The sequence below is a fragment of the Suncus etruscus genome, chromosome 10, assembly GCF_024139225.1.
Source record: "Suncus etruscus isolate mSunEtr1 chromosome 10, mSunEtr1.pri.cur, whole genome shotgun sequence".
Lineage (NCBI taxonomy): Eukaryota > Metazoa > Chordata > Mammalia > Eulipotyphla > Soricidae > Suncus > Suncus etruscus.
The window spans coordinates 95,835,594-95,856,982 of NC_064857.1; the positions used below are offsets into that span (position 1 = coordinate 95,835,594).

At 51.9% G+C, this 21,389-nt stretch overlaps 1 protein-coding gene across 2 annotated transcripts; it reads right to left on the reverse strand.

The window, feature by feature from the left end:
* Positions 1–2,719: 2,719 nt before the first annotated feature.
* VPS18 (VPS18 core subunit of CORVET and HOPS complexes) lies at positions 2,720–19,800 on the reverse strand. Of its 2 annotated transcripts, XM_049781435.1 has the most exons (5): positions 19,699–19,800; positions 18,215–18,356; positions 9,739–9,830; positions 7,770–9,640; positions 2,720–3,771 (listed from the first exon to the last, which is right to left on the reverse strand). In XM_049781435.1, exons 1-5 carry the CDS (start codon positions 19,787–19,789, stop codon positions 3,046–3,048), a joined length of 2,922 nt encoding a protein of 973 aa, XP_049637392.1. In that variant the 5' UTR covers positions 19,790–19,800; the 3' UTR covers positions 2,720–3,045. The 2 variants fall into 2 exon arrangements, with proteins under 2 accessions (XP_049637392.1, XP_049637393.1); XM_049781436.1 differs by lacking the exon at positions 19,699–19,800 and having other exon boundaries at positions 18,177–18,300.
* Positions 19,801–21,389: the final 1,589 nt, after the last annotated feature.

Here is a 21,389-nt window from a genome sequence, read left to right on the forward strand (position 1 = left end):
CCAGGCCAGCAAGTGAGCACCCCAAAAGGGCAGGGCTGGCACCAAGCCTGCTGCCCACTCCCTGCTCCTGCTCCCAGCTGCTCTACTCAGAGCCTTTTCCTCTCCACTTCCTGTTCACACAGGGGGGGGCGGGAAGTGGAGGGAGGAAGTGGGGGGAGGCGTGTAGGGGGGACCCATTGAATAAAAGGAATTAACTGTTTCCCTCCTCTGACCTCTGGGAATTTCCGCCTGTGAAAGTGTCTCGAAGAATCTGCAGAGCTGGGGGAGAGGCCTGTGCCCCCCCTTTGTTGCTGCCCCCACAAGAGAGAGTGAGGCCACATAATCCCCACTGGGCCCCCTAACCTTTGTCTCCCTGGCACCAGGGGAGCAGGGAACGTGGGGAGTCCCCTCCAGAACTGCCTGGTCTCCGGGGTCCTGGCTGAAGTGGGGTCCCAGAGGATCGACCGCACACCCAGGCTCACCTAGCTGGGCCTGTGCTTTGGTGCCAGGGCCGGGGTCCTGGAGCGGGGGAGGCAGCTCAGATGCCCTCAGGCAGCTGGCCAGCCACCAGCCCACCTCTGGCGGCCACCCCCCCCAGCCCCCCTGCTGCCGGGGGGAACGGGTGGACAGCGCTCCCTAGTGCCCAGGGCTGCCTGGCCGGGCCCGCCGCCCCCAGGGCCCTCTCAAGGGCGGGCCGCAGGAAGCACCTGCTCCCCAGGACCGCGGCAGCCCTGCGTGTCCCCCAGGTGGCTTCCTTGTTTACAGGCCTCCTGCCCCGCGTCACAGCCTGTGGCCACTCCCCTGGTTTCCAGCGATGGCTCCAGAAGCAACTCATTCATCTTGGCCCATGCCCACGCAGCTGCTCCCCACACCCCACCCCTCGGGCCCTCCCCCCAGGCTTAGGGCCAAGGCCCGAGGCCTCTCTCCCCTCCATTCCAGGCATCTCAGAGCAGCGGCTTGGCTTCCCATGGCCCTGACTCAACGGAACCCCATTCGGTCAGTGCCAGGGAAGCTGGGGGCCTTTTTCCAGGAAAGAGGAAGCAGTCTGGGGCCAGATGGGCAAGGGCATCCCAGCTGCCTGAGCCAAGCCCACTGGGAGAGTGAGCAGTGGGGCGGTGTCTGTTTAACTCACAGTATTAGGGCTCCGTTCTGTGCAACAACAGAGGCCCAAACTGGGCAAAGTGAGAGCAGATAGTGTCAGGCTGGAGCTCACACCTGTGAGCCACCAGTGGACGCCAACTGGACATGCCTGGGTGTGGGCAGCAGGACTAGGATGCCTTTTCCCTACCAGACAGGGCCCCATGCCCCATCATTTACTCTCCCTCTTGATTCTGGGGAAGACAGAAAATCTGAGGCTCATTCACAGCCCACAGCTTCCATTCACTCCTAGAAGAAAAAGCCCACAAAAAAGCCTGTGTGTGGGCCGGAGTGACAGCATAGTGGTAGGGCGTTTGCCTTGCATGTGGCCAACCCAGGACTGACCAGGTTCGATCCCCGGCATTCCAGATGGTCCCCTGAGCCTGCCAGAAGCGATTTCTGAGCACAGAGCCAGGAGTAACCCCTGAATGCTGCTGGTGTGGCCCGAAAACCAAAACAGAAAAAAAAAAAAAAACCCAACAAAAACCAATAAAGCCTATGGCCCTAGTGCTAAGGTGTATGTTCCACAGAGCGACTCTGCATACTGGTGGTAGAGCAGTCAAGACTTGGACCAGGTGGAGGCTACAGGTCAGAGGGGAGCCTGGACACAAGCTATTTTCAGGAGCCTTCACTTGGTGTTTTGCTCCAGTCTGGACAGCTCATGGGTCACACCCATAGAGCCGGTCAGTGGACTGTGGACACCAGTCCAGAGAGCAAAGGGTGGCCCACGGATGCCACTCCAGACTCCAGTCACCACAGAAGCTGTGCGATCTGGAGGGCGGGCAGGTCAGAGGAGCTCAGGGGTGGGAAATGGTTCTGCCTTAGGCCATGGCTGTGGCATTCTCAGCTCCATGACAGAACACCTACATCACTAACAGTGGCTAGGCATTCTTAAAGCAGGGCAGATGCTGGGAATGCAGGGATCCAGGCTGGCACCAAGAAGGGCAAGCAGTTGCATACAGTACATGAGGATGAAGACAGGACAAACCATGGGTTTTGATTCCTGGCCAGGAGGCAGTTACTGGGGGGGGTGGGGGAGGACTGTAGGCAGGGGGAAATCTCAGGGACAAACAAGGAGGAAAGACTGAGGAAGCATTAGAGGAAAGAAAAAGTGGAGACACCACCCTCCCACCCAGACTCGGGAGTGTGCGGGATTGTGCAGGGAGCAGCGCCATCTGCTGGCCATAGAAAGTACTGCCCCTCTGTGATTCAAGGTGCTGAGTGATTTAAGATTTAAGGTGCCTGTGTTCAGAGTGAAGGGACAAGGAAGGGGAAGACCTCATTTCCTTCCCAGGTGAAAGACCAAGGACAAAAACCCCAAAGCCTGCAAGGAGGGGGCTCCCAATGGCTAGGATAGGTCACGCCCATGCCCAGTGCCACCAGGGTGGTGTGGTCTAATGCCCACCTCCCTCAGGCCCCCAAAGCTTCTCCTCTTGTGCCCCTGAGGCCATCTGCTCCAGGGCACCCCTCACATACTCCTGATACCCACCCAGGACGTGGGAGGGGCTGCCTTTTTGCTTCTGAGACACAGAAGCAGCCAGATGAAAGGGCTTCCTCCGAGAGAGAAGAAGCACTGAGTGAAAAGGAAGAACAAGGCTCGCACTCTTGAAGAAAACAGGATGTATGTTTCAAGATCAAAGCATAAGAGAGTGGCTAGGTGACGGGGTCCGAATCCCTGCTCTGGCAGACTCAGGCCCTCTCTGGGGAGGAGGCTGCTGGCCAGGGCCAAGTTACTCCATGCAGGGCTGCAAGGGCAGTAGAGGCCATAGCGGCTGGACGCATCAGAGCTGCCTCCTTGCGGGCATCTGAAATGCCAGGCCACTGCATCTGCAGATGAGCAGGCCCTGACTCGACTAGCTTCCCGGGAGGGAACAAGTGGCTGTGTCCACTATCTGCCCACCTGTCCGTGGGGACACACTCCCCTCCCTCTCACAGCCAGCTGAGGTGCTCCTCCTTGTACCGCTGTGGGTCGATGAAGGGCTTGTCGATGGAACGGATCATCAGCTCCCCACAGTACACGCACTCAGCAGCCACCAGTTCATCAAGGTCAGCCTTGAGCTGTTCCCGGGTCGGCCCTGCCGTGGCAGCCGTGCCCTCGGCCTCCTTGGCCCGGGCAGAGCCCTTGGTGGGAGGCGGAGCTGCCCCTAGCTTCCGCTGCAGCTCCTCCAGCCGGGCCTGCTTATAGGCGGGCATACCAGGCCGCACGGCCTGCAGCAGGCAGTCAGCATGGAACATGTGGCCGCAGAGGAAGAGGTAGAAAGGGCGGTTAAGCAGGGGGAAGTCGCAGGTGGCACATTTGTCCTGGGGCTCCACGGTGCCATAGCGGCCCCGCAACTCCTGCAGGTCGTGCCGGATACGCTGGGCGCTGGCCGTGGCCTCCTCCATCTCCTGTTGCAGCTCCTGAATGTGGTGGTTGTAGGCTTTCAGGGAGCTGCAAATGGCCTCCTTGAAGTGGTCAATGGTGACGAAGTCAGGGAAGAAGGGCAGGACGTCCTCAATCTTCAGTAGGGGGCAGCTGGCCAGGCAAGCCATGGCCGTCTGCACATCCTCCTCTTCCTGCACCACATGCCGTGCAATCTTCAGCCACAGCTTCTTCCGTAGCTCCTCGTCCTCTTCAGGCAAGTCTGCACACTGCTTGGCCAGGTCCACGTCCACCTGTGGGGAGACCACAGGGGTAGCATGGAGCATGCCCCCCCCCAAAAGCCCCACCATCACCACCACCAAAAGACTGTGAGAGACAGTCTCATGCCTGGAAACCTGGGCATGAGATGCCCAGAAAGCTTGGTAGCCAGCAAGGTGAAACTTTTAGAGCCAGATGGAAGCTTGGAAAATTGTCTCAGTTATAGGTTTGCATCTACTGTAATTAAGTCAAAACGGATTATGGTGGTGGGCCTGCAGTGTTAGTGAGTTTGAAAGTCATCTGGTGGAGCTGGAGAGCTAGCATGCAAAAGGACGGTAGCTCGAATCCCAGCATCCCATATGGGCCCCTAAGCCTGCCAGGAGCGATTTCTGAGCATAGAGTCAGGAGTAGTCCCTGAGCGCTGCTGGGTGTGACCCAAAAAATCCCAAAACAAAACAAAACAAAACAAACATAAAAGTCATCTGGTGGAGAGCGATTTCTGAGTGCAAAGCCAACCCCTTAGTGTCACCGGGTATGGCCCCAAAACCCAAAAATATAAAATAAAATCATCTGATGGGGGGGGGGGAATAGGCAGAGAGACAAACCAATGGACTAAACATATATGCTTTGCAAGTGTTTGATCTGGTTCGATCCCAGGCTTTCATGATGCACTGAACACCATGGGGAGTAACCCCTGAGCACAGAGATAAGAACAGCCTCTGTGCACTGCTGGGGATGGCCCAAAACAAACATATTAAGCTGCCTAGGAGATAGAGATGTGGCTTGGTGATCGAGATACTTGACTTACATGTATGAAGTCATGGCTTTGATCCCTAAGAACTAGAGGTATGGAGGAGAAGTTGTCTAAGCAACATATTAAAATACCCTTTGGGGCCAGAGCGACAGCACAGTGATAGGGTATTCGCCTTGCATGCGGCTGCCCAGGACAGACCTGTGTTCGACCCCTGGCATCCCATATGGTTCCCAAATTCAGGAGCAATTTCTTTTTTTTTTTTTTTTTTTGTGGTTTTTGGGTCACACCGGCAATGCTCAGGGGTTTTTCCTGGCTCCGTGCTCAGAAATTGCTCCTGGCATGCACGGGGGACCATATGGGACGCCGGGATTCGAACCGATGACCTTCTGCATGAAAGGTAAATGCCTTACCTCCATGCTATCTCTCCGGCCCCCAGGAGCAATTTCTGAGCACATAGCTAGGAGTAACCCCTGAGATTCACCAGGTGTGGCCCAAAAACAAAAAACAAAACTAAAAAACACTTTTTTTTTTTTTTTTTTTGCTTTTTTGGGGTTAATGGGTCACACCCAATGGTACTACCCAATGGTAGATCCTTGTGGCATTGGGGATCAAAATAAGGTTTGCCGCGTGCAAGGCAAGCACCTTGACTTTCTGGCCCCCAAAATACAGGTTTTCGAGCCTCACTTTTTTTTTTTTTTTTTTTTTTGGTTTTTGGGCCACACCCGGTGACGCTCAGGGGTTACTCCTGGCTATGAGCTCAGAAGTCGCTCCTGGCTTGGGGGACCATATGGGACACCGGGGGATCGAACCACGGTCCATCCAAGGCTAGCACAGGCAAGGCAGGCACCTTACCTCTAGCGCCACCGCCCGGCCCTGAGCCTCACTTTCATACATTCTAATTTAGCAAGTCCTAGGTTCAGACCCTAAAATTTGCACTTTAAGTATCATGTTGTATAATCCTGAGGTAGGTGATCATTCCTGATTTGAGAAACCAAGCTCAGTACCACCTTCTACAATGGGTACAATAGCTAGTGAGAACAGAGAATGGGGCCCACCTACCCAGACTCTGGTGAGGACCCTCCTGCTAGGACCCAGTGGTTATCACCCACAACTTCTTGAATGGGCTGATGACAGCTGTAGGAAGGTTGAAAACCACTCCTTTCATCCACTGCATGAAATGATAAGTACTCTATGTAATAATATTAGCAGTTTTTTTTTTGTTTTGTTTTTTCAGGCCACACCCGTTTGATGCTCAGGGGTTACTCCTGGCTAAGCGCTCAGAAACCGCCCCTGGCTTGGGGGCACCATGTGGGATGCCAGGGCATCAAACCATGGTCCTTCCTTGGCTAGCGCTTGCAAGGCAGACACCTTACCTCTAGCGCCACCTCGCCGCCCCCAATATTAGCAGTTTTTTGTTTTGTTTTTGTGGTTTTTGGGTCACACCCGGCAGTGCTCGGGGGTTACTCCTGGCTCCATACTCAGAAATTGCTCCTGGCAGGCACGGGGGACCATATGGGACGCTGGGATTCGAACCAATGACTTCCTGCATGAAAGGCAAACACCTTACTCCATGCTATCTCTCCAGCCCCTATTAGCAGCTTTTTTTTTTTTTTTTTTTTTGGGTTTTTGGGCCACACCCAACAGTGCTCAGGGGTTACTCCTGGCTGTCTGCTCAGAAATAGCTCCTGGCAGGCTTGGGGGACCATATGGGACACCGGGATTCGAACCAACCACCTTTGGTCCTGGATCGGCTGCTTGCAAGGCAAACGCCGCTGTGCTATCTCTCCAGCCCCTATTAGCAGTTTTTTAAGTAGAACAATTTGAAGCAAGTAAGTGGGAGTCAGAACCCAAGTGACTTCCTAGTCGGCATCTTCACCGTGATACCCATGTGCCTCTCAGCAGGGAAGCAAGCACCCTCCAGACACCACCCACAACATTTCATGTCAGAAGCTACTGCCAAGGCCCCTCTCTTTCCTGGGCTGGCAGAATATCATCAGCTCTACAGATGGCCAATGGGCAGATGAAGTGCTCATCACCACAGCTTATCAGTAACTCAAAACAGGGACGAGATAGCAGTGAGGATTTCACAGTAATGAGGATGACCTATATCAAATAGAATCCCTTATTTGCTACTTGTGGGACTGTTCTCTGGTTCAATCTTTATGGAAAACAGTATGGGGACTTCACAAAAAATTAAAAAATAAAGCTGGAGAACTAGAGCAATAGTACAGGGGGTTAGGAACTGACATGGCATATCGCCAATTCCAGTTCAATTATCTGGCACCACATCTGGTTCTCCAAGGTCCACCAGGATGAATCCCTGAACCCAGGCAGGTGGGACCCAAATTCCTTCCCTGCCACCCCCAAGTATGGCTAGAGAACTAGTACAAAGTTTAAGGTGTTTGCCTTGCTTCTCACCATCCATGGTTTGAATATTGGTACTACATATGGTCCCCCTTGAGACCACCTGGGGCCAAATCTAAGCACAGAGTCAAGAATAGACTCTTGCCAGAGATAGCATGGAGGTAGGGCATTTGCCTTGCATACAGAAGGATGGTGGTTCGAATCCCAGCATCCCATATGGTCCCCCGAGCCTGCCAGAAATGATTTCTGAGCATAGAGCCAGTAGTAACCTCTGAGTGCTGCTGGGTGTGACCCCCCTCAAAGAAAAGAAATACATTCATCATTCATTACAGCTCTATTTACAATAAATAGCTAAGATATGCAAACAACCCAATGGTCCAAAAGATAAATGAATAAAATTGTGGAGCCAGAAAGAGAATAAGTACAGTGTGTGTGGCTCTTGCCTTGCACATGTTCAATAGTCGGCACTGCATATATATGGTTGCCCAAGCTGGACAGGAGTGATCCCTGAGCCTGGAAGAGCTTCGGATTCAATTCCCAGTGCATCTTGGTCTTCCAAATACCACTGGAAGCACCATGAGCACAGAGCCAGAAGCAGCTACTAAGCACCACAGGGCATGATACAAATATCAGAACCAAACAAACAAATAAAAAAAAAAGTATTGATCTATTGTAGGGAGCTGCACTGGAGAAAAAAAACAAAGTGGGGCCAGAAGAGATGGCATTGAGGTAGGGTGTTGGCCTTGCATGCAGAAGGACGGTGGTTCGAATCCCGGCATCCCATATGGTCCCCCGAGCATGCCAGGAGCGATTTCTGAGCATAGAGCCAGGAGTAACCCCTGAGCGCAGCCGGGTGTGATCCAAAAACCAATAAATAAGTGAATAAATAAACTTCAAAACAATTCATCCACTCACCTGCAGGGCGAGATCCACGGCCTCCTCGTAGAGCTCCAAGACCTTGTAGACATGCACGCAGGCTCGATGGTGGCCGTGCTCGGCACAGAGCCGCAGGGCGTACTTGAGGTCGTAGTGCACCCGGTGGGAGCTGGCCCCCGCCTGCTCCAGGTAGGCGAGCAGGGAGGCCGGCTGGCCCCGGGCATACAGTGACAGCAGGTAGTTGTGGATGGCCTGCTCCGTCTCGCCCAGCACGTTCACGCAGAACTCCATGTAGCGGATGGCCTGGCTCACCTGCTGGGCCTCGCCGCCCTGGCTGTAGTTCACCAGGGCAGGGATGAGCTGCCGGGCGTCCAGCCGGCCGCCCATCTCGATCCAGGCGTCCACCAGCTGGCGGGGGATGTGTCGGATGAGGATCGGGGAGAACTTGTAGAAGAGCTGCGGGTCTCGGTGGCGGGCCAGCACGGCCAGGGCCTCCTCGTAGGCCTCGTGCTGGCAGTGGTAGGCCACCACCCGCTCGTAGTCCTGCATGATCACGGCGAAGTACACCATGTGCTCCGCGTCTCCGTGGCTGGCCAGCAGCTCGTGGATGGAGGCGCGGCTGGCGAAGAGCCACTCCTTGTGCCGGGGGCTGCCCAGGAAGGCTCGGAAGCGCTCCCGGGTGTCCCGGTAGAGGCCCAGGGCCTCGGGGTCCCCTTGCAGGGCCCCCAGGCGGCTCAGGTAGAGCTCGGTCAGCCAGGTGGTGAGCAGCGTGGCCTGCGTGCGCTCGGTGGGCTTCAAGCCGGCCAGCTTGTGCTGCAGGAACTCGGCCAGGGCCTCCTCCTGCCGGGCCTCCAGGAACTTGAGCGCGATCTCCTCGAAGTAGCCCTGGGTGAGGGCGTAGCAGCGGGCGCTCTCCAGGTAGCGGCGCTGGCCGAAGCAGAAGTCGGCCTCGCGGGCCAGGACGGTGTCCAAGCAGTCGGGCCGCTCGCGGCAGTACTCCTTGGCCAGGTCGAAGCGGTTCATGTCCAGGTAGGTGCGCCACACGTCCCGGGCCTCCCGCTGCACGTGGTAGCGGAACACGGCGCGCTCGGTGTGGGCCCACAGGTGGCCCGTGGAGGGGTCCTTGGCCAGGTGCCGCAGCGGCCCGAACTTGTCCAGAAAGTGGTCGCGCAGCACCACCTGGCCGGTCAGCGTGCACACCGCCTCCACGCGGTCGGCCAGCAGCAGGAGAAAGTGAAACTGGGTCAGGGCGATGGCCAGCGGGGGGCTGGCCTGGGGCCCCATGCCTTCGGGGTACTCCCAGACCCGCTCCTCGCTCAGCAGGGAGTCGGGGCGTGTGCAGTCCAGGGCACCGTACAGCACCCCGTCCCCCATCATCCAGGCGAAGGCCCGGGGCGCCGAGCGCAGTTTCGGGGTGTAGAAGGCCAGCTCGCTGTAGCCCAGGCTGCTGGGGAACTCGCGGAAGGGCGGTGGGTGGTCAGCGTAGGCCAAGAAGAGGCCCGAGAAGCCCTGGGCCTCGGCGGTCTCCGCCGTGCGCCCGATGAACTGGAAGAGCCGCTGGCGAGTGGTGGCGATGACAAAGAGGCGGTGGTCAGGGCCACGCTCGGCCTCCAGGGAGCACACGGGGGCCGGGCCCCCTTCTTCGCTGAGCACGTAGAGGGGTCGGAAATAGAGGTCGGGGGCAGGGCCGAAGAGGCCCCCCTCGCTGGCGGACAGCTCGGCCTCGAAGATCTGGCCCTGCGAGGTGCCCACTAGGATGGGGCCGGTGCTGCTCTCGGTGCCCAGGGCCTTGTTCCAGCCCACACTCTCCACCAGCTGCCCTTTCCAGCGGGCCAGGGGCCGCACCTTCTGGCCATTCCGATTCACATAAAGGACCTCCGTGCTGCTCAGGGCGATCAGCAGATGAGAGCCTGGAGTGGGAAAGGGACAAGGGACCGAGTCTGAGAGGGTGCCGCTGTCCCCTCCCTTCTGCGCTCCTGACCCCCCTCAGACGTCCACCAGCGCTTACCAGTAGGATCCAGGAACATCTTATGAACTTTGGCGTCATCTTTGCGTCCCAGCTCCAGGTGGTTGGGTTCATTCGCCTTGCCCAGGTCGATGCTGGAGGGACAAGAGTCATAGTGTTGGCCAGAGTGACAGACAGTACAGCAGATGGGCGCTTGCCTTGCAGGAGAGCAACCAGGTTTGGTCCCCATATGGTCCTCTAAATCTGCCAGAAGTGATCCCTGAGCATGGAGCCAGGAGTAAGCCCTGAGCACTGCTGGGCGTAACCCAAAGTTAAAAAAAAATTACAGACTGGAGCAATGGTGCAAGAAGTAGGGCGTTTGCCTTGCAAGCGTTAACCTAGGACCAACCACGGTTCGATCCTCTGGTGTCCCATATGGTCCTCCAAGCCAGGAATGATTTCTGAGTGCAGAGCAGGAGTAACCCCTGAGTGTCACCAGATGTGGCCCAAAAAGTAAAAAAATAAATCAAATCAAATCAAAACTTATAATATGATTCCATTGGTTGGTTTGTTTTAGTCTTTTAGATTATACCCAGTGGTTCCCAGGAGAAACTGCAACAGCTGCATTTGAGGCAAACACTTTACTCGCTATACTAACTCGCCTGTCTATGAGGGCAAGCAAGAGAAAGAGCAGCAGGTAAGGCATTTGCCTTACATGCAGCTGATACAGGCTTAAACCCTGCTTATCAGATGGGCTGAACACACTTGATGGAAAACAAACTAACTCATCCTCCGCCCTGGGGGGAAAAAAGAGGACTCCCAGTGTCATTTCAGAGGAGAGGGGAGTTCAATCAACAGTGCATACTGCCTGGAGTTCAATCTCTGGAACCATGTGGTTCCCTGAGCAATAGGAGTAAGTGGCCCAAAAGCAAAAACAAAAACAAAAATGGGGCTGAAGCCATAGTTCAGCAGAAGGGTATTTGCCTTGGATGCAGGCAGCCCAGGATAGGCCCAAGTTCAGTCCCCCGCATCCCATATGGTCTCCGTGCCTGCCAAGAGTGATTTCTGGGGCCCGGAGAGATAGCACAGCGGTGTTTGCCGTGCAAGCAGTCCATTCAGGACCAAAGGTGGTTGGTTCGAATCCCAGTGTCCCATATGGTCCCCCGTGCCTGCCAGGAGCTATTTCTGAGCAGACAGCCAGGAGTAACCCCTGAGCATCGCTGGGTGTGGCCCAAAAACCAAAAAAAAAAAAAAAAAAAAAAAGAGTGATTTCTGAGCGCATAGTCAGGAGTAACCCCTGAGTGCTGCTGGATATCATCCCAAACCCCCCAAAACAAACAAACAAACAAAGGCAGATCTGGGTTATGTTATTTTTTGTTTTTGCTTTTTGTTTTTTTTTGTTTTGGTTTGTGGGCCACACCCGGCAGTGCTCAGGGGTTACTCCTGGCTGTCTGCTCAGAAATAGCTCCTGGCGGGCCCAGAGAGATAGCACAGCGGTGTTTGCCTTGCAAGCAGCCGATCCAGGACCAAAGGTGGTTGGTTCGAATCCCAGTGTCCCATATGGTCCCCCGTGCCTGCCAGGAGCTATTTCTGAGCAGACAGCCAGGAGTAACCCCTGAGCACCGCCGGGTGTGACCCAAAAACCAAAAAAAAAAAAAAAAAAAAAAAAAAAGAAATAGCTCCTGGCAGGCACGGGGGACCATGTGGGACACCGGGATTCGAACCAACCACCTTTGGTCCTGGATCGGCTGTTTGCAAGACAAACGCCGCTGTGCTATCTCTCCGGGCCCTTGTTTTTGTTTTTGTTTTTTTAAGATCTGGGCAATACCCAGCTGTGCTCAGGGCTTCATTCCTGGCTCTGCCCAGGGATCATTCTTGGCTGGGCTTTGGGGACCATACAGAGTGCTAGAGATGGAACCCAGGTCAACTGCATGCAAGGCAAACACTCTTGCCGCTGTACTATCTCTCCAGTCCCAAAATCTGGTTTTGTTTTGTTTTTATGGTTTTTTTGAGCTACACCCATTTGATGCTCAGGGGTTACTCCTGGCTAAGCACTCAGAAATCATCCCCGGCTTGAGGGGACCATATGGGACATCAGGGGATGGAACCGCAGTCTTTCCTTGGCTAGTACTTGCAAGGCAGACACCTTACCTCTAGCACCTCCTCACTAGCCCCCCAAAATCTGGTTTTGGTTTTTAGGCCACACCTGGTGGCCTCAGAGGTTATTCCTGGCTATCTGCTCAGAAATAGCTCCTGGCAGGTACGGGGGACCATATGGGACACCAGGATTCGAACCAACCACCTTTGGTCTTGGATCGGCTGCTTGCAAGGCAAACGCCGCTGTGCTATCTCTCCGGGCCCCCAAAATCTGGTTTTGAATCACAAATTTATCTGATGAAAGCCACAGCCTTTCTTTCTTGAAAAGTCCACAGATGCTTCTGAATATAATAGCAGGGACTCTGTAACATAGATCTGGCCCTGCTTCAGAACCCTCAATTATGAATATCCCCTCATGTATGAAAAGTGACCACTTTTCCTCTGCTCACACACTTCTAGGCCATCTGTGAAGATGAGCAGTGGTGGCAGAGATTGCTGGAGTAAGAAGGAACAATGGGGAGGGGAATACAAGGATGTGACTCAGTGTCAATGATAGAATACTTGCTTTGCATCCTGGAGGCCCTGGAGTGGCTCCCTGAATATCCTCCCCTTGTCCTGCATAGCCCCAAAAGAAGGAAACATAAAAATAATAGCTACTGGGGCCGGCGAGGTGGCACTAGAGGTAAGGTGTCTGCCTTGCAAGCGCTAGCCAAGGAAGGACCGCGGTTCAATCCCCGGCATCCCATATGGTTCCCCCAAGCCAGGGGCAATTCTGAGTGTTTAGCCAGGAGTAACCCCTGAGCATCAAATGAGTGTGGCCTGAAAAACCAAGAAAAAAAAAATTCTCTTATTGGGGCCGGGAAGGTGGTGCTAAAGGTAAGGTGTCTGCCTTGCAAGTGCAGGACAGACCACGATTTGATCCCCCTGGCGTCCCATATGGTCCCCCCAAGCCAGGGGTGATTTCTGAGCGCACAGTCAGGAGTAACCCCTGAGCGTCAAGCGGGTGTGGCCCAAAAAACAAAAAAATAAAAAAATAAAAAAATAACAGCTACTGGTTACTGATAAATTTCTATGCACCAAGCACCATGACAAGAGCTTAACTTAGAATTATTTTCATCTTCATTTTGGATGGTGCTCCTAACTCAAGTGGTATTTTCCTTATTAAATTATCGGGGCCGGGCGGTGGCGCAAGAGGTAAGGTGCCTGCCTTGCCTGCGCTAGCCTTGAACGGACCGCGGTTCGATCCCCCGGTGTCCCATATGGTCCCCCAAGCCAGGAGCAACTTCTGAGCGCATAGCCAGGAGTAACCCCTGAGCGTCAACGGGTGTGGCCCAAAAACCAAAAAAAAAAAAAAAAAAATTATCTTTAAGTTATATGCTCATTCTAAGTAAGCAATCAATGCAAAGATATATAAAGAATATTAGTGCTGGAGAGAGCACAACACTTTCTGTGATTACCTCCCATGTGGCAACTCCAATTTGTTTCTTTTTGATTTTTGGGTCATACCCTGTGACACTCAGAGGTCACTCCTGGCTAGGAGGACCATATGGGACATCAGGGATCGAACCAAGGTCCATCCTGGATTGGCTGATCGTCCTAGATCAGCCACATGTAAGGCAAATGTCCTCCTGTTATGCTATTGCTCCAGCCCCCCAACTCCAATTTGATCACCAGCTCCCTTTAATTTGATCCACTTAGCAGTGCTCAGGGGTTATGCCTGTCTCTACCCTCAGGAATCACTCCCGGCAGGCTCAGGGGATGATATGGGATGCTGGGGCTAAAACTGAGTTGGTCAGCATACAAGGGCTGTAACTGCTGTAATATCACTCTGGCCTCTATTTTTTTTTAATTTTGTTTTTGGGTCACACCAGGCAGCGTTCAGGGGTTCCTCCCGGCTCTATGCTCAGAAATCACTCCTGGCAGGCTCGGGGACCATATGAGATACCAGGATTCGAACCACCATCCTTCTGCATGCAAGGTAAATACTTTACCTTCATGCTATCTCTCCGGCCCTCTGGCCTCTATTTTAATACCTTTTCTTTTCTTTTCTTTTTTTTTTTTTTTTTTGGTTTTTGGGCCACACCTGGCAGTGCTCAGGGGTCACTCCTGGCTGTCTGCTCAGAAATAGCTCCTGGCAGGCACGGGGGACCATATGGGACACTGGGATTCGAACAAACCACCTTTGGTCCTAGATCGGCTGCTTGCAAGGCAAACACCGCTGTGCTATCTCTCCGGGTCCCTTTAATACCTTTTCTGACTGAACCTTCATTTCATCACAGTTTTTTTTAGATGATTCAACCTGGGTCTGGTTTTTCCTACCACAAAGAATGCTGAAATGATTATTCTTGCCTATTTAAGGATACAAACCATGTTTATTTCCTGGGATATAGTATTCCCAAAGTGGGATTTCTGAGTCAATGTTAGAAATATTTTAAGGGGGGCCCGGAGAGATAGCACAGCGGTGTTTGCCTTGCAAGCAGCCGATCCAGGACCAAAGGTAGTTGGTTCAAATCCCGGTGTCCCATATGGTCCCCCGTGCCTGCCAGGAGCTATTTCTGAGCAGAGAGCCAGGAGTGACCCCTGAGCACCGCCGGGTGTGGCCCCCCCCCCCCCAAAAAAAGAAATATTTTAAGGGGCCGGGGAGATAGCATGGTTGGTGGTTTGAATCCCGGCATCCCATATGGTCCCCCGTGCCTGCCAGGAGCGATTTCTGAGCATAGAGCTAGGAGGAACCCCTGAGCTGCCAAATGTGACCCAAAAACCAAAAAAAAAAAAAAAAAAAAGTATTTATTTATTTATTTTGTGGTTTTTGGGTCACACCTGGCAGTGCTCAGGGGATACTCCTGGCTCCATGATCAGAAATTGCTCCTGGCAGGCACGGGCAACCATATGGGATGCCGGGATTCGAACCAATGACCTTCTGCATGAAAGGCAAACGCCTTACCTCCATGCTATCTCTCCGGCCCCCCAAAAATTATTTTTCCCCAAATGGCAACAATTTACATACTTATCAGAAATGTATCAAAGTCTACTTCTGTGGACCTTTAATTTTATTTGTTTTTGCTTTTGGGCAGTGCTCAGGGGTTACTCCTGGCTCTGAACTCAGAAATCACTTCTGGCAGGCTCAGGGGACCATATGGGATGGAAGGAATTGATCCTGGGTCCATCCCAAGTCGAATGCATGCAAGGCAAACACCCTACCACAGTGCTATTTCTCCCGCTCCTTCTGTGGACCTTTACTAGCAGTGTACATTACTATTTTCAATTTTTTGTCAACCTGATAATCTGATCTTGGATTACAAAAATGAGACTATCTAATCCTCACGGACCACATATTGTATTTGTATCTGTTTTGTTTCTTCATGGCAAAATAAGATATTGAAGATATGCTACAGATATATGCAGTGTGCATTAGAATTCGTTCATAGTTTTGTTTTTACTATAGTCAGACCCTCCAATGGTCTGAGGGACAGTGAACTGGCCCCCTGTTTAAAAAGTTTGAGGACCCCTGAATCTAATGGATGGGAAGAGAATAGGGAATGAAGAGGAGGACTAGAAGTAACATAAGAACTTTGGTAAAGGCTTTGGTGGTGGTAAGATGTGGTATCAAATATTTATCAGGGGCAGGGCCAGAGTGGTGGCACATGTGGTAGGGCGTTCACCTTGCTATGCACTAATTTAGGATGGCCCTCATTTCAATCCCTGGTGTCCCATATGGTCCCCCAAGCCAGGAGCAATTTCTGAGCGCATAGCCAGGAGTAACCCCTAAACATCACTGGGTATGGCCCCAAAACAAAAACAAAACAAAAAATACCCCAAATATTTATCAGGAGCAGAGGCACAGTGGGTAGAGTGTTTGCCTTGCATACTGGGGTTCGATCCCTGGAATCCCATTTGGTACGCCAAGCCTGCCTGGAGTAATTTCTTTTTTTTCTTTCTTTCTTTTTTTTTTTTTGTTTTTGGATCATACCCAGCAGCGCTCAGGGGTTACTCCTGGCTCTATGCTCAGAAATTGCTCCTGGCAGGCTCGGGGGACCATATGGGATGCCGGGATTTGAACCACTGACTTTCTGCATGCAAGGCAAACGCCTTACCTCCATGCTATCTCTCCGGCCCCAGGAGTTAATTTCTGATTGAAGAGCCAAGAGTAAAACCTGAGAGCCGCTACATCGGGTAGTCAATAAATAAATAAATAAGTTACCATAAAGGTTAACACTATTGTAAATATGTGTCTTCAACTACAATAATAAACAAGTGTAAGTTTTTTGCCAACATGATAGGCTAAAAAAAAAAAAAACAGGGCCGGAGTGATAGCACAGCGACAGAGCATTTGCCTTGCACATTGCCGGCCTGGGACGAAGCCGGGTTGGATCCCTAGCAACCCATAGGGTCCCCCGTGCCTGCCAGGAGTGATTTCTGAGCTCAGAGCCAGGAGTAACCTCTAAGCAACACCAGGTGTGGCCCAAAACCCAAAAACAATAAATAAATAAATAAATAAATAAATAAATAAATAAATAAATAAATAAATAAATAGACACCTGGAGTCAGAAATGTAACTGGTAGAATATTTGCCTTACAGGTTTGTTCCTTTTGTTGGTTGGGTTTTTGGGCTACACACAATGATGCTTAAAGGATCATTCCTGATGGGGCTCAAAGAACCATATGGGGTGCCAGAGACTGAACGCAAGCGTCCTACCCAGTTTAGAAGGATTTTTATCGGGGCCAAAGTGATAGCAAAGTGCTATGGTGCTTGCCTTGCACACACAGCCAATTGAGGATGGACCTTGATTTGGTCCCCAGCGTCTCATATGGTCCCCGAGCTGGGAGTGATTTCTGAGCACATGATTTCGCGTAACCCCTGAGCGTCACCAGATGTGGCTCAAAAACCCCCCCAAAAAGGAAGGATTTTATCCCTGATAGGTTTTTTTTTAGGGGGGAAGGCATACCTGGAGCATAGTGCTGGGGTTTGAACCAGGCATCCTACATGCAAAGAATAGGCTTAGTCTATCAAGCTCTCCCCCTGGCCCCACCAGATTATTCAAAATAAATTATTTTCTTCTCTCTCTCTCCTCTCTCTCTCTCACTCTCTCTCTCCCCCCCTCCCTCCCCCCTCTTTCTTCATTTTTGGGCCATTCTCTCTCTCTCTCTCTCTCTCTCTCTCTCTCTCTCTCTCCTCTCTCTCTTTCTTTCTTTCTTTCTTTCGTTTTTGGGCCACACCCGTGACGCTCAGGGATTACTCCTGGCTTGGGGGACCATATGGGATGCCAGGGGAATCAAACCGTGATCCATCCTAGGCTAGTGCGGGCAAAGGCAGACACCTTACCCCTTGCACCATGGCACCGGCCCCTCAAAATAAATTCTTTTGCTGATATATTTGTCAAATGTTTTCATTTACTTATTTTAATTTTACTGAGATATATAAATAATATTATTTTGGTTTCTCTGGGGGTGCTGAGATTTGGGACCACACCTAGTGAGGCTCAGGAACTATTCCTGGCTCTGTGCTTGAGAGGTTGCTTCCAACAATGCTTGGGGTATCTAGTTTTGAACCCAGGTCTCCTGCATAGAAAGCACTGTCTTAGGGCCAGAGTGACAGCACAGCAAGTAAGGCACCTGCTTTGCATGCCACCAACCCAAGTTTAATCCCAGGCCTCTCATACAAACCCTCCCAATCATCGCTAGGAGTGATTCCTGAGTGGAGAGCCACGAATGGCCCCTGAGCATCACCAGGTATGGTTCCCAAACAAACAACAACAACAACAAAAGTATTGGCTATGTCCACTGAGCCATTTCTCCAGTCCTCTTCCCTTTTCAGAGAATTTATTCAGAACTCTTAGCAGCTCCATGGTTTTATGTAATTAATATGGGTTGTTATTAACAGATGACCATATGAAGTCACATCTAGAGCTGATGGGTAACCAACTTCTATCACAGCTGGTACGTGGCAGAGCTGGAGAACCAAGTTCAGGTATGATCCTCTTTTATTTGGGGAGTCATACCCTACACTACTCTGGTACTACTCCTGGCACTGCTAGGATAAAACCCAGGTCTCCTATATCTGCCTTCAGAGTTATGTTCCTGGCCCCCAATTCTGATAATTAGCTATTACATTACTGATTCTTCTATGGGAAAGAATATTTGTGAAAAATTCCAAATCAGAGGGCTGAAGCAAAATGCTTTGCCTTGCAAAGAGGCAGCCCAGGTTTTGATCCCTGTCACCCCAGATGGTTCCCCGAGCCCTGCCAAGAGTGATTCTTGAGCACAATGGAGCCAGAAATACGCCCTGAACACCGCTGGGTGTGACCTGAAAACCAAAAACAGAAAAAGAAAAATTCTAAATCCACTGTTTCACCTGCCCAGATTAGGAGAAATGGCCCCTGTCAGTCTATCATCCTCAAAGCCACCATTCTACTTCCTACTCCTAAAGTTCTGCCTCAGTTACCGGAGCAGGGTGTCCTTGCCCAGGCTCATGCAGAGTTGATTGCAGGAGACGACTAGACTGGTAATCCGCTCGGAAGGAGTAAAGTCAATGCGCTGCTTCGTGAAGATGGGCACTTCCTTCTCGAGCTGGGCATTCACATACCCTAGAGGTTAGATGAAGCAAAGGTTAGCTATGGAAGAGCTGAAAGAAGGACAAGGTGAAGCCACACTAAGTGTTCCGGTCACTTTCCCATTCCATACCTATCCTATCCTTGGTTAACAAACAATTCACTGCTGGGAAGGGGGCTCCATAGCAAAGCAACATGCCTCGCATGCCTTCCATCTCTGGCATGCACACCCTACAATCTATATACCTGGGTTCCAGATATTATCTGGTACATGTGCACATAAGCACCCCCCACACACAGACATGCACTGACTATATCAAGCACTCTGCTAATCTCTATATTAGGGATCCTGTGCTCTTTCCATGCTTCTGACAGCAGTGAGGGGTTGATCTATTGAGACCTTGTGATGCTGTTATACCATAATGTACCTGCTCTAAGCAGTAATAGAGGAAAAGGGCTGAGAGCTCTCCCCAATCAATCTTGGGCCCAGAGCTTCACACTAATGCTGGCTGGCTACCTTCTTCCTCCCAAACAGAAATGCTCTTAGTGAGTCTCCAGAATGAGGCTTGAGGGAGCCCAGGGGATCATGCCAGTTTATTTACAAATTACAGTACCTTTCTCACTTTTACTCTCCTTTTACCATGAGTCAAACTATGACAGCATAGACTGTAGAAACAGTATGAGGTAGGAAAGGTACTTGCCTTGTATGTGGTTGACCTATGTTCAACCCCTGCCAGGAATGATTCCTTAGCACCCCAGGGTGTGACCCCAACATAAAATATGCTGGCACTTCAGAGCACTCCTGACAACTCTGCAGTACTTTCTACAATTTCCTCCCCCTCCCCTTAGTACCCATCCTAGATCTAGCAAGGGCCCCCAATACATTTCATTTTCCCCCATTCAGTGGCAGTGCGCTCTAGGAGCAGTGGCTGCCCACTTCCTTCCCACCTGCAGAAGAGATTCAGGCAGGAAAAAAGAAAAAAAGCTCAAAACGGGAGAGAGGCCTTGAAGTCTATTCTCAGTTCTTCAGACAGCAGCCCTAGAACGAAAGTCACTACTTCCTTCTCTGGGGCTCAGTTCCCTCTTCTAAGATCCCTAATGCGACAGGGTCTAGATCAAGAGCTGCATGGAGTGCTCTTTTCAAGTCGGGATGGTCACAAGTGGGGGGCAAAGAAAAAGCCTGAGAAGACTGGCTAAGACTAGGATTGCCAAAGCAGAAGGTGAGGTATATCCCCTGTGCCTGGCAGGGGCGATTTCTGAGCACAGAGCAAGGAGTAACCCCTGAGCACCGTCGGGTGTGTCGCCCCCCAAAAACCCAAACAAACAATCAAACAAAAGCAAGGGGCCACGCCCAGGCGCCCTCCCACTCCCCCCTTACCCGAGTGGGGGATGCCCACAGTGGGGCAGCCAGGCGGCAACACCGCCGAGCGGGACAAGGAGTCCTCGTACTCATCCAGGATGGACGCCATGGCGAGGGGCCCCTGGGCGCCCCGGGATGGTCGGTGACAGGGCTGCCCCCCGGGGGTTCCAGGCACGGGGCTAGAAGGAACTGCGAAGGCCCAGAGAGAGGCCTCCCCAGAGAGCTGACAGATCCCAGCAGTCCGCAATCGAAGCTTCGAAATCCTGAGGTTCTTCCCGCTCACGATCGAATCTCAATCTCGTGCCCCAAGGCACCCCACCCCGCCCTCCCGATCGCCGGCTCCCGCAAACCCGCTCCGCTCCGCCGAGGGATCCCAGCCCCGCCGGGCGGCTCAGCTGACTGGCGCGTCGGGTCGCGCGGAGATGACGTCACTTCCTGTAGCACTCCGACGGGAGATGCTCGATCCGGCCAATAGGGGGCGCGGCGAGCAGGTGCAGGGGCGGAATAGGGGAGGGGCCAGGGCGGAACGTGGTGCGCCTGCGTATAAACGCTACCACGCCTTCCACCTTCCAGGAGCATGCTGTTGCTGCAGTTCCGAGTATGGACACTATGGGGCAATATCGATTTACTCACTCCTTCCTCACCCACCCCACAACCTCAAACGGGTCCCTAGCACCTTATTTTATGAAAGGCCATCCAAGCAGACTCAGGTGTGTCCCTAGCGTAGAAATTGTATGCACACCACTTCAAAGGGGTCCCTAGGATCTTTTTTTTTTTTTTTTGGTTTTTGGGCCACACCCGGCGGTGCTCAGGGGTTACTCCTGGCTGTCTGCTCAGAAATAGCTCCTGGCAGGCACGGGGGACCATATGGGACACCGGGATTCGAACCAACCACCTTTGGTCCTGGATCGTCTGCTTGCAAGGCAAACGCTGCTGTGCTATCTCTCTGGGCCCAGAATGACTTTCTTAAGGACAGAGATAATGAGCAATGCTGAAGGAGATCAAAGTCTACTTTTCTTTAATCCCCTCAAACATTACTCTCATCAGGATGTTACAGGTTGTAACTAAAACTCTTTTATGATAGCATGTGTGTCCTTGTGTGTTATGGCACTGGAGGATAAAACATTTTTAATCCCTGAATCGTGTTTTGAGTGACCTCTTAGGGCCTCAATATTATTTCTTCTTTCTCTCTAGGCTCTTCCTTTATATGGACCTTATATAAACAATTTTCCCAATTAGTTTCTAAACAAGGAATCATTTTAGAAAACAAGAGAAGGGAGTAGGGACATGAGGAGAAGGGCCCAAGAGATCTGCTCTCTATCACCTTGATGGTGCTAGGAAATGGGTTGTTTGAATTAGACTCTACTAGAAATTTCTGACTATATGTTGCAAAGGCATCTTTTGGAAGGTAAATATCAGACATTCCATTCCAAGCTACAGATTGAATAATGTCTTGAACGTTCTGCTTGTGAAGTTGCAGAGAATGTTGCTGAGGGAACATGGGATCTTACTTCCACAAAAGATAGGATCATTTGTCTGAACTCATACAATGGAGTTGGAGAGAAGCTGTGTTGTGGGACATGTCTTTAAAGGACTGTCCAATTCTCATAAACCTATTTGTTGAAAAGAGAGTCCCATCCTCTATCCTGCTGATATCAAGCTCTATGCTTAACCTAGGGCTTGGTTTTCAATATGAGGGCCCCTCCCTC